Source organism: Xenopus laevis, chromosome 3S, assembly GCF_017654675.1.
Source record: "Xenopus laevis strain J_2021 chromosome 3S, Xenopus_laevis_v10.1, whole genome shotgun sequence".
Taxonomy (NCBI): Eukaryota; Metazoa; Chordata; class Amphibia; order Anura; family Pipidae; genus Xenopus; species Xenopus laevis.
In genome coordinates, this window is record NC_054376.1 from 74,040,728 (window position 1) to 74,054,149 (window position 13,422).

At 36.2% G+C, this 13,422-nt stretch overlaps 1 protein-coding gene across 1 annotated transcript in view; it reads right to left on the reverse strand.

Annotated features, from left to right (window-relative positions):
• Positions 1-1,484: 1,484 nt before the first annotated feature.
• The window catches only part of lamb1.S (laminin subunit beta 1 S homeolog), a 33,416-nt gene continuing 21,478 nt past the window's right edge, over positions 1,485-13,422 (reverse strand). The window contains exons 25-34 of the mRNA XM_018255789.2: positions 11,674-12,043; positions 11,326-11,501; positions 9,909-10,150; positions 9,032-9,235; positions 7,411-7,555; positions 5,573-5,780; positions 4,513-4,654; positions 3,869-4,045; positions 2,328-2,487; positions 1,485-1,735 (exon numbers count right to left, since the gene is read on the reverse strand). Coding sequence (XP_018111278.1) covers positions 1,599-1,735; positions 2,328-2,487; positions 3,869-4,045; positions 4,513-4,654; positions 5,573-5,780; positions 7,411-7,555; positions 9,032-9,235; positions 9,909-10,150; positions 11,326-11,501; positions 11,674-12,043 — 1,961 coding nt within the window. The 3' untranslated portion in view covers positions 1,485-1,598. The remainder of the gene's footprint in view (positions 1,736-2,327; positions 2,488-3,868; positions 4,046-4,512; positions 4,655-5,572; positions 5,781-7,410; positions 7,556-9,031; positions 9,236-9,908; positions 10,151-11,325; positions 11,502-11,673; positions 12,044-13,422) is intronic.

Consider the following 13,422-nt stretch of genomic DNA (forward strand, 5'->3'; position numbering starts at 1 on the left):
AAATTGAGAAGTTTTTAAAGAGAAGTTGGCACCAAAAATTCAAAGTCCGCGTCATAGGATCATGTCATGATGCTCGGCATCAAAATGCGAACGCCATGACGCTCAACGGCAAACGCCAGGGAAATGATGCTGGCGTCCGATATAAGCGCATTATGCTAGTGCCGGGCGCGCCTGCGCCCCTTAAATCGCCTAGAGACGCACCGGGAGGCAAGAATTCCGAGGATCTCCCGGCGCATCTTACAGTTAATTAGCCAAAAATGTTATGTATAAAGGCTGGAGTCACTGGATGTTGAACAGAACACTACTTCCTGCTTTTCAGCTCTCTTGGTTTCCACTGACTCGTTACAGCTTGGTCACCAGGGTAACCAATCAGTGATTTGCGGGGGGGGGGCACATGGGCCATGCTAAGGATAAATTGCAAACTCACTGAACCGTTATGTCCCATGTGGCCGCCCTTCAAGTTGCTGACTGACTCAGAGTTCAAAATTTGAATTAAGAGAGTTTTGACCATAAAAAAAAAAAATCGAATTTTCAATTTGACCCTTAATAAATCAGCCCCTGCAATGTTGTGGTAGATACAAATTGGGCAATCCTGGTAGATTCTCAGCTGCTCAAGTAAGTTTGGTTAATGTTGAAACTTAATGTGAACTTACTGCATTGATCAGACCCTGACATACCTTTTCCCTGATTGCTACTTTATAATCAACTAATGTGATGGCTATGGGACCCGTTATCCAGAAAGCCCGGGACCTGAGGTTTTTCCAAATAACGGATCTTCCCGTAATTTGGATCTTCATACCTTATATCTACTAGAAAATCATTTAAACATTAAATAAATCCAATAGGCTGGTTTTGCTTCCAATAAGGATTAATTATATCTTTGTTTGGTACAAGGTACTGTTTCATTATTACAGAGAAAAGGGAAATATTTTTTTCAAATATTTGGATAGAATGGAGTCTATGGGAGATGGGCGACTTGTAATTCGGAGCTTTCTGGATAATGGGTTTCCAGATAATGGATCCCATACCTGTACTGACCTCCATTTTGAAGAAATTCTGATATCTATAGTTCAGCCTTCTATGTCTGATTTACAGTATCAAGCCCGTGTTTGCTGCACATTTTTCTATATATTCTATATTCAGGTTGTGAAGCATCTAGATATGAAATTTGAGTTTACAAACAGGTCATTTTCTATAAAACCATGATTGTTTGTTGAGATATAATAATATTTGCCAATACTACTGGTATGCTGAAAATGCATTCACGCAATATATTTAGTTTGTTGGACTTTTTTTTTTATATATATTTTTTTTTTTTTTACAATTCAGTGGTATACTTCATTTAACTAAAACTAGTGCCAATGTAGTGTTTATTAAAAATACAATATATAAAGGGTTTAAAAGTGGGAAATATATAGTTTTCCCTCATGAAAATAAAGTAATTGTTTTTGATTACTGAAAAGCTGAAAATATTGCAGTAACAATAGGTGGTAGCCATATTTTATTTAACAAAAGTAGCCACAAAGATTCTTCATTTTATATTGACTTATTAGCCAATAAATAACATTTGGTCCCGACTGTATGTTTGCTGCATCTTTTTATAAGCATGTTCTATATACTGCTGCTTTCTGGCTGATGGCTTGGAGAAGAGATCGCACTGTTTCTTCCAGTTGAACTAACTGTTTTGCTTTTTCTTCTAGAATCTTTTCGTTACCTTCATATGTCTTTTCTAAATCTGAAAGCAAGCAAACATTGTTAGTACTTGCACAAAATCAGAAGTAAGCTTGCCAGTTAAAATCTCAGGTAACTATAATGTCTTTTACTATGAGTTTATGCAGCTACACAAAATGCACCCAGTAATTACAGTATGTGTAAAGAATATATTATCTGACCTGTGCATATAATAGCAGTGGTGTGAATAAATAGCTTCTGGGATTATAAAGATCGGTCTGTATACTAGAACTTACTAGAGCGTTCCACAATGGCTGGAGGGGCAAAGGCTAGATAGCTCTGCTTTAGAGAAATAACTGAGCTCTGTAAAGGTTGTTTTAACAAGCATCACTACTAATATGAACAGCACTAAACCTGGAACTTTTGCTAATGCTTTGGCTAGAAATGTGTCTCTCTGGGAGTGCAACTAAACATGATACATATTATTTAAATGTACACCGAGATATAATCATTTTGCCACCTTGTGAAAGGTAGTATTTTTCATTGATTTTGTAATGTGTATATGGAGTATGTAATCAGGAAAAAAAAATAACTCTATAATACATTAATATTTGCTGTTTAATTTTAGTTTTTTTTTTTGATCAAGATAAACCTACCTTTGATTGTGTCTAATTTTGCATTTGCTTGTTCTAGCAACCCTTTAGCTTCCTCTTGTAGTTCTTGAGCTTTCTTTCTGGCTTCTTCAGAGTCTTCTGCTTTCTTTGCTATCAATTCTTCAACTGTCTTATATTTATTGTTAAGTTCCCCATCCAGAACCTGCAAAATTTAAGTATTTAGCATCAATGCAGGGAATAAAGGTTTTAGGTTAACATTAAAGATAACAGTATTGGTCTCTTCTTAAATTTTGGATATGATGTGTGGTGGCACAATCTTTAATGGTTATGTTCAGTCTTTTGGTCAGGAGGGAGCATTCTAGGGAATGCCCTGTAATGAGGAAAGCGCTCCATAGTCATCCAGGGATGAAGATCTGAGAGGAGAAAATGGCCCTCGTCTGTATACAAGGATGGAAACGAGACCAAGGTCATTGTAGTGCAGAATTCATCTATAGATATTAATAGTTGGGCCAGATAGCCTGATGGTTTGTATTAGAGGGCAAAAGGTGGGAGTAGGCTGGGTAGCTGAGCAGCTTGGGCTCCATCCAGTCCAAGCTATCTGTCCAGATTATAAAGCCATGAGAAGCAAATAAAAGCTATTTAAACATATCCTTTGATGTGCTGTCTGCTACATTTTGGATACTTTGGGGGGGATCAATGTTCCAAAGGGTATGCCATCTATACAGGTTTGAGACGGATCTGGCCATGGATAGTGGGATCTGCTTCTTGTTCAAACCTCTTAGCTTGAGATTGGTCATGAATATTAGAGGCATTGTTTTAGAATTTGTGTGAAGAAAATTAGCATTACAAATCCTGACATTTTAGCTTAAAGCTCCGTGACCAAAATCTCAAGATTTAACAATAACAGCGATTTCAGGTAGTTGGACCATGGTCTCACTGTGGGATAGACCTTTGTGCCTCTGTTTTGAAGTGTATGCAGACAGTTCAGTTGAGTATAACTGATCCTTACCAGTTAAATGGAGGCAATTTCAAAGAGAAACGAAAACAAAAAAACCTAAGCGTGTCCGGCTCTAAGAGTGGTTTTCCCTTACCAAACCAGGACAAGGGTTTTGTGCCCAAATCCATTACAAATAAATGCACAAGTACGTTTTTCACACTTACAAGATCACACAAAACAGCAGTTCCTGCTTTTACCAGGGTTCTCTCTCCCTTACACTGAAAACCCAGCTCCTTTTCTTATATAGCAAACCTCTGCGTAGCTGCAGCCTAATCACCATGCAACTACCTGTCTAGGAACCCAGTTCACCTGGAGTGGCCTATTGGAAATGAGGCCTCACCCACTTTTGTCTACTGATTCCAGTGACTCTGTAAACCAGCTTTTACTAAACAATAGTTAACAAATATTTTTTCCCATTGCATAACTGGCATTTGCTGAAGTTACCACATATGTTACCATACACTGTATCAACTTATTTCCCAGTGTCCTTACACAGTATAAACCTAGTTTAATACTTCTCTACAGAACCCAGATTATAAAGGATCACAAGAGAACAGGCCTTTAAAAAAACCAATGCAATACTTACCTTTTTGGATCCATCAGCACTGGCTTTGACTTCATTTACAGATTTTTCAACCTGATTTGCTGTCTGTGAGTTGGCAGCTGATTTCTTCATTAGATCATCAATGCTTTTTTCTACTTGAACAAGCCGTTTTGTGGCATTATTTAAGGTCTCTTCAGACACTGCTGTTTCAGATTCAATCTATAAATATATTGTATGTCCATTATAAGTGTGCATAAAAAGCCATTATGGTTAAATGTGTCTTGGCTCTGGGCTTCAATAACCCCCACAGAAAATACAATTATGCTTCTTTTAATATTTCATTAGCATAATACTAAATAAAAATGAGTTGAGAAAGTATATATTTATAATAAATATCTTTCTATGTGTCTTTGCTTAAAAGGGAACTCTGGCCAGCTACTAAAAAAAGAGAGGTTGTTACATACTCCCAAAACACAAAAGGATGTATTTAGTGGGAGCAGTTTCTCCACAGAAAATTATTTCTAATAATTCAAAAACAATAAAACGACCAACTGTTAGGTTGCTAAAAATAGGCAATTTTGTAATATACTAAAAGTATGCAATTTAGTGGTTTGGTAAAACTAGTAATAGAATTCCTTTATGTGAAACCGTTAAATTACAAGCTTTGTTATACATTGTGAACTTACAGATGTGAGCAGATCATTGGTTCCTTTGATGTCGTCGTCTGCTCTCTTAATTGCTTTTTCAGCAGCGCTTTGAGCTTTTCCTGCTTCCTCTAATGCTTCCTTCACAGCATCAACTGTTGCTTTAATATCTGCAGCACTTTTGCTGAAATTACAAAAAGGATTTTGCCATGAAATGTTATTTTAAGATAAACGATCTAACGAAAACAAAACACATATTACCTGTGTACATCAAATGAAAACTGTCACATAGTTGTTGTGTTTTTTTAACATAGAGTGATGAAAAACAAGTCCAAAAAAGGAACAGTATTTGAAAAATTGAATATACTAGACTCTCTCTTAAATGTATACTATACTGAGAGGATTATACCTCTAGGTTACCAATACATATATTCAAGTTTTTATTGGTTCTCTATATACAGAGTATTTTGTTTAATAAAATTTCCTTTATGAAGATTGCAGACCTAGATGCCTAGTTACATTAAGGTCCCCCACACATGACACATCCCATAACCATTAGTCATTCAGAATGCAAATCATGCACTATATTGTTTTGCATAAATAGAGAGAGAGAGATTGCATAAGAAGCATTATCTCTACTATTCCCATTATTTAGAATAACTGTTTTTCTAAAAACTATACTATAATTGCATGTTCCACAACCAGGGGTGAAAAAATTAATGAATTGCCAAGTATATCAACAAGTGCACTGCTATAATCTAAAATGTTTTATGTAGAGGATAACTTGAGTTATTTAATAAAATATGCAATGTTTGCTACGGGCTGAGACGCCTATAGCAACCAATCAGTAGGTAGCATTTAGTGATGTATAAAAGCAAATGTAATTGGTTGCTTTGGGCAACTTTGTGCCTTTGTGTTTAATACATAAAGAGGTATTTCTGGATCCAAGAGCAGCATGGCAATTGATTCAGAGCTTGAATGCTCAGTGTTGACAATGCTAATCCCCATTATATTAGCACTCATGGGACTATATTTTCATTGTTCCCCTCCCCCATGCACACACATTTGCATACTTCACTGGATAGCTGAAAATGGAAAATACCTTGATTTTTTGGCTTCATCTAGGAGAGCCTCTGCTCTTGCAATATCTCCAGCACTCTGTTTGAGGATTGTGTCTACACCTGAAAGGCTTTCTACTCGTTCACGAATTTCCTCAGTCAACTTCTGTAGTTGTTCAGGGGTAGTGGGCATTTCCATTTTCAGTACTTCACTAGCAACCGCTTCAATGCTATCCAGATCAGCACCATCTTCTATAGAAATATAAATAAACAAGGGGAATTATTATCATAGTAATATAGTAAGTTAGGTTGAAAAAAGACACACATCCATGAAGTTCATTCAACCAAAAAAGGTCTGCTTCATTAAAATTCTCTTGCATCTTGCAGTAGTATCTACAATACATTCGGCAGTGCAATAGCAACCTGATAAAGCTAGGGCTACTAAAAACAAGAGAAAGCAGTAAAACCCCACACTACCTTACTAAAATTAATTGAGATCTAATTATATAAGTGCTTTGTGCTATTATAAACATATGCTTAGTTCAATCGATTGTGTTAATACAAATAATTATGATTAGTGCTTAAGTGCTATAAATTAGGTGCTGTGACCTTCAATAAAATGTATCTACACAATTGATGAATAATCTAAAAGTTCATGGTTCTTATATGGATTAAATAAGGTGCTAGTGCTGTAGTTATAATTTTAAAGTGAGTTCATGGTATCAAACAATTAAAAATAAAGCGTCAGCAATTCATGAATAAAAGTTAGAAATTAGAAAATAGTATAGAGGTGGAGTTGTCCTGAAGAAACAAGCTGCGTTGTTCTAAGCCCTGGGACACCACATGTGGGTGAAAAGCAGAACACTGAGGACTGTGGTCTCGTTACTACGATTAACTGTCTTGTAAGGAGAGCTAACTTTGCTATAAAACCAACAAATCCTCAGTGCCTTAGTGATAAAAGAGAATAAAAGGAATGAATGCTGCGCTAATAGCGCTACAATTCCATTACATTTCTCTAGATCCGAGGTTCAATTAAAGTTTAAAAAGTTAAGATTTCAATAATGAGGTGTTTTTTTTTTTAAAAAAAAAAAAGGGTTTGAAGGCTCGGCGACGTACGTTTTGCTTACGCTTTATCAAGGCAAATGCTAGGGCCTCATTAAAGTAGTTGTGCCGGCACTTGTTACGCACCCGAATATACTATAAATGCATTGTAAGAATGAACATTATGCCCAAGCTGTCCTTATATGAATTGCCAAGCCAAAAACAACTTATAATAGCTAAATAAATAGTTTGGTTTGTAATAGAGGGTCACAATAACTACCTTTATTGCATTTTGTGAGGAGCATGTTATTGGTGGGAAGAAGAAAGAAAGGGACTTAAATTGATGTATGACTATTTTGTGATCCCTAACAGTGTAACTTTCCAGAAATTGCCACCATTTTTCCCATAATCGTTTATGTATTGCTGGATTCATGAGAAAGGCAGTAGGAAATGTATTGGGAGGCTTTCAAATAATGCTTAAAAACCCGCCTTTTAAATGAACTCTATATACTGTTGGCTATTATATTAAATGAATTTAGTCATTACATGGGTAATGCCTCCTGTCCCGTTTAAACTGATAGGAGGGCAATAACAAAAATGCCAAAGATCAACGTGAAGTTTATTGTATATGTCTCTCCCTCTTTCTGCTTGCACTCTCAGGGCTAGGAATGTCACATGTTCCTTCGAAGCCATGCATTACTGCACAAACATAAAAGCTGGCACAGCAAATGCACACAAAAAACTGTAGTGTTCATTTTTCACACGGCCACATTTGTTGCTTACATTGTTAAAGTAGACCAAGTAATGGAAACAAACCAATCTGAATGCTTATAATACTCACGCATTAAAAACTCTCTTATCTGTTTGATGAGATTTCTTAAGTCTTCATTGCTTTGATTAACTTTTTCCTTGGTGGCATTTGCTTTGTTTAGGACATCCTGAGCACTTTGCTTAGCTTCTTCTGCCCTCAACTTTGACTCTGCAACCTAGTGGAAAAAGATAGTATTGCATTTGTCTATTGTTTTCAATCTTCTTTGGGCTGTCTCTGTCTTTTAAAAGAAAAAAATATATAATTAGGGGAGTCTATATTGCCAGTCTGTATTGGGCAATAGAGTCCCAGGAACTTGGCCCACTTCCAAAGTCACTATTAAATATCCATGTATCTAAGATATATGTCTCATGACTCATATAATATGTTTTAATAACATATTAAAAATTAGTACATACTGACCCTGTATGACCCACCTTACGCGTTTGTGTCGTGTCTCTGTCTATTGCCTTTTTTTGGGACATTACTATATTTTCTAATACATTCTAAAAAAAAGTTCCAAATGGTTAAACAGATGCAAATAAATGCCTAGAATCTCTCAGACTGCAGACTGGTCAGTGTATACAGTATCTCACAATATAAAATATCTTGCTTAGAAAATACTTGTGCGGTAGAGTGGGTGTTAAAACAATTAATTGACTTTTCTATGATTTCTCTTTGAAATATGATGACTGCAGTCAAACAAAAGTGTCAGTAAACAGGGATTCATTTGTGCCACAAAAAGGTAATGATGGAAAAACATTTGGGGGCCGATTCACGAACTTCGAAGTAAAAAAACTTCAAATTTCGAAGTGTTTTTTGGGCTACTTCGACCATCGATGGGCTACTTCGACCTTTGACTACAACTTCGAATCGAAGGATTTGAATTAAAAATCATTCAACTATTCAATAGTTGAAGTACTGTCTCTTTAAGAAAAAACTTCGACCCCCTAGTTCGCCATCTAAAAGCTACTGAAGTCAATGTTAGCCTATGGGGAAGGTCCCCATAGGATTTCCTAAATTTTTTTGATCGTTGGATTAAAATCCTTCGAATCGTTCGTTTCGAAGGATTTAATCGTTCGATCGAAGGATTATTCCTTCGATCGAACTATTTTCGCTAAAATCCTACGATATTCGAAGTCGAAGGATTTTAATTCCCAGTCGAATATCGAGGGTTAATTAACCCTGGATATTCGACCCTTGGTGAATCGGCCCCTTGATGTATTAATGGTAAAGGAGTGAATGTCTGAAAATGTCTCCTTCCTTTCAAATAGTAATAATTATGATTTAGCTACTTTATGATTGAGTTCTCTGTGTATTTGTAATAGTGCACAATCACTGTCAATCAGTGTCACAATCTGCAATCTGAATCTGGTTGTATACAATACAAAGCTATAAACTATTGTTTTGGGATAATCCAATCCCTTCTATTTACACCTCACAAGGATTATTCAATATGCTGGCAATACAAATGATACAGATGGGCCACCGACTTCTTCCTCTAAATCATGAATTATAGTAGAGATACTGTTATTGTCATTTTACTAAGAATTATGTTAAAGGCTACACCATACTAAATGACTACTGTAAATCGATTTGTGTAGGAAATATATAAAACACAGTCATTACGATTATGACTTCTTATAGAATTTACCATTTTAGACAGTTCTTCTATTTCACCAAGTGCGTTCTGAATTTCTGTGTCAAAACTTGTGGCTGTTTTCCAGGCACTGTGGGCTACAGTTACCAGACCCCCACATCCTGGCCCACCACATTTTCTCTTTCCATTATCTGTCTTGCAGTTAAGGCCTCCACATTCAGAATCCTCACAGAGCACACCAGGAGAGTTGCCACAAGTCTGAAAATAAGAGTGTACGCACAATTAGTGTATTTGTGAATAAGAATTAATGGCACAATTTTAATAATACAAAAGACAAGTCAATGCTATTATTAATATTCTGCAGTCTGCCCTATTCCATTAGGGTAAATATAAAATCCATTCGTTTTATATGCACTAAACTCAGCTTTAACCCCTGTGAAAGTCAACTTGCACCAGTCGGGTTTCATTTCATTCAAGGAGAGCTAAAGCATAACTAAAGAAGTAGGGCACAAATTATGGTTTGGGCTTCTGTACCAGCTTAGGGGAACCACAAACCTAGCAGTAAAGATGTGTGCCTTCAAAGATGCCCCAGTAGCTCCCAATCTTCTTTTCTGCTTATTCTCTGCACATGCTCTGTGCTACTGTCTCTTACTGAGCTTAGGGACCAAATCACAAGATGCATATAATATAAGGCTGATTAATAAATAATTTAGATTATTAGTACATGGCAGCTCAGAAAAAGCTTAGGGAGCCCGGAAAGCTAGGCACAACACTGGCTAAACAAATGCTATTTGAGACAACTTAATTTATATCATTATTAATTATTATTTTATTTTTTTGGGGATGACAGGTTCAGGGCTAAACAGATCAAATAGTAGATGCTAAACATAACGGAACCATTCGTTGCTATAGATTTTTACAAACACATTACCTTTTCAGAAAGCGATGAAAGATCCAAACTGTGCCCATTGCCAGCAAATTCTTCCAGCAGTCGAGTCTGCTCCTCTTGCTCTTTCTTAAACTGAGCATAGTTTTCATTTATTAGATTTTCCACTTCCTGTCGTGTAGCAGCTGAATGTTCAATTACACTGTCTGGATTGGACACAGACGCATTGACCTTCTCTTGTGCCTCCAGAGACATCTGGAAATATTTGTTGATGCTGTCCATGGCACCTTAAACAAGCACAACACTTATATGAACTAGAAATTCCACTATTACACTGTGACCATGACAAATGCGTTCATCCTTTTTCAAATTCTTTACTCTTAACAAATCCCTCACACGACGCAAGTATCCTTTTAAAATAAAACAAACATTTAGGGCCCCATTTACTTAGCTCGAGTGAAGGAATAGAAGAAAAAAATTTCGAATTTTTTTTTGGCTACTTCAACCTTCGACTACAACTTCGAATCGAACGATTCGAACTAAAAATCGCTCGACCATTCGATAGTCGAAGTACTGTCTCTTTAAGTAAAAACTTCGACCCCCTAGTTCGTCACCTAAAAGCTACCGAAGTCAATATTAGCCTATGGGGAAGGTCCCCATAGGCTTAGCAATCTTTTTTTGGTCGAACAAAAATCATTCGATCGATGGATTAAAATCCTTCGAATCATTCTATCCGAAGGATTTAATCGTTCAATCGAACGAACAGCGTTAAATCCTTCGATATTTGAAGTCGAAGGATTTAAATTCGACAGTCGAATATCGAGGGTTAATTAACCCTCGATATTCTACCTTAAGTAAATTTGCCCCTCAGAGTTGTGCTCTACTAAACAAAAAAAAAATGGTGTTTCAAATGTTTGTATCTAACAATGTAGATACTCAAGCACAGAATCACAATTTTTATAAAGGTTTTGGCCCCCAAAAAAGGGAGTTATAGATAATTGCTGCATGGAAAATCTTATCATGAGACGGCAAGGTTAACATACACAGAACATTTTAACATTTTGCCTAAAAAATGATGGTATCAAAAAGCCAAAGAATGGTGTGCAAATTCCTGCACAGGTCATTTTCATGCAATTGTCCTGTGTTTATATGTGATGTCCATAAAAAGCATTGGCGGGTGCCACATTTAAAGCAAGGGAGTTTAAAAGGCCAAGTCGTGTTTGAATGAGCTAGATGAACTAGGGTTGGGCGTGATGTACAATTCTGAGGTATCATTGGCAGCTAGAATTTGCAATTTAACAATTGCTGTTGGAGCTGCAATATTTTCTGCAGTGCCTTTACAAGCAGGGCCCACAATTCATACTATCATAATACACTTGCCTGTTCCTATCCCTATTTCACCCATCTGTACAGCTATATTCAATATATGTTTGTAAATTCCAGCTTTAAATAACCCACTTACCCTGCACATTAGAAATTTTCATAAATTCTAACTGCTCTCCAAGTTCTTTTAATGCTTTTCCAAAGCTTTCAGCATCTGTCTGAAGAGCATCAAGCTTCTCTGTGTCATTAATTTTAATTTCTGCTATTTTCATCTCCACTTCAGCAGCTCTTTGGGAAACTTCAGATTTTAGCCTCCTACAACAGAACAGCAAAGATTAGCCATGATAAATATTTATAGGTATTATATTGAAGGTTTGGTGAAATAGGTGATCACAATAGCTGGTTATGGTTCTTGCTAAAAGAAATTTGCAGGCAGCTTTAATTTCATTACTTGGTGCAATAAAGTGTCCTTTAATGCATTACTTACTCTGCTTCCTCAAGAAGATTCTGAATGTTTTTAAGTGGTTGTGTAGCTGGATTGTGAGCCAGAATGCTCTTGATTTCATCTAATTTCTCTTGCACTTTATCAACAGTCTGCTGGTATGGTCCAATAACTCCAGAGATCTTCAGGGCATTGGCACGGTTTAAAAGCTGGCTTGTTCTGTTGGAAAGCTCTTGGATAATGACATCCCACGAGGCAAAACAGTTGTGACAAGGTGTGCAGTTTGGGAATGTACCAGAAAACCCACGAGCACACTTATCACAACGAACTCCTTCAACTCCTTCTTTACAAATGCAATGTCCTGTAGCACGATTACACTGTGATGTCTGGATGCCTCTAGAATCACAGTCACAAGCTAAAACGAAAAGAGTCTAATTTAAAATATATATATTTTTATCTCGCAACAGTGTTTACCCTATTTAGTTTAGCAGCAGATTACCTAAAATGTTGCATTACTTAACCACTTTTGTCTAATCACCGGGTATTAACTTTTACTTACAGAAGTTTTTTTATTTGTACTTTATACCTGGATTAGTCTTCAACAATTCAGGTTTCTTAATCTGACCACTTTCTGCTGAAATTCTCAAACTTCCTAGGACCACAAAGCCACAGGTTGCCTGCTCTCAATATTTTATTCAACTCCTGTGCTTTGAAAGCTACATTTAGTATGAATGGAATACTTATGTTTTCAAGAGTGTAGTTGGTCTATAGCATCACTTTTCATCAGAAAAAGCCTTTTATTCTCACAACAAAGCTGAAAAGATCAGTACACAACACCCCCAAGCAATTATAATATCCAGCAGTGACTTTGTATAGTGAATGTTCCCTCTTGCTAGCACAAAGAGCCTTCTGGAATGAGGGTCACTTAACTCTTTTTAGATAAGGATCAAGACATGGAATTTAAATAGAAGGCCATTAAGTAACACAAAGAAAGGAATGCCAAGCCAAAATTAAACGCAAGTAATCTTTGATCTTGAGAAGCCCCTTCAATTACCCTCAGCTATTTATCTAAGGTGGTAGCCTGCAATTTTTAAACAAAGCAAATTTGCAATAAGGTCTATATGTGCAGAGAGGTGTGGATCTCAAAAGATCGTTTTAAATGTGAACTATTTATTTTAAATCTAGATATAGTCACGTAGATATCAGAAATGAACATGTCTACTTTTCTGAATCTTCATACTGGTTAACATTCTTCTAAAATGCTACCCTCCCACACAGCAATGGTTGTAGCAAAATAGTCTTATTATTAAGATGAACAGTGAAGACTTTGTTGAGTTCTGGCATCAATCTTTTCACAAATCATTATTATAAAGCCCGATCTGTTCAGCAACGTGTAGGGTCCAAACAATGCACAATGCGTTTAATTGTAAGGGATTACAAACAACTGTTTCATGTTATTGGGCTATTTTATAACTCTGAGAAGCATTTTGAGTTTGATTTGCAATCTAGAAATTGGCTTCAGGTCCCAAAAATGTGTTTAGAAATATGTATGAATTTCATTTTAATAATTTTACTGTATTAATATGGCACCATGTGTTAAGAAGAAGTGGGATATACTTCCAAAGTTGGTGTTGAAACTTTTCTATCTTTAAATGTGTATATATTTATTTAACAGAAACGACATCACCAACACTAAGGAGCAGATTTATTATAGGGTCGAATTTAAAATTTGAATTCGAATTTTCACTTATTTTTTTTATGGTCAAAACTGTCAAATTTGACTAGAGAATTATC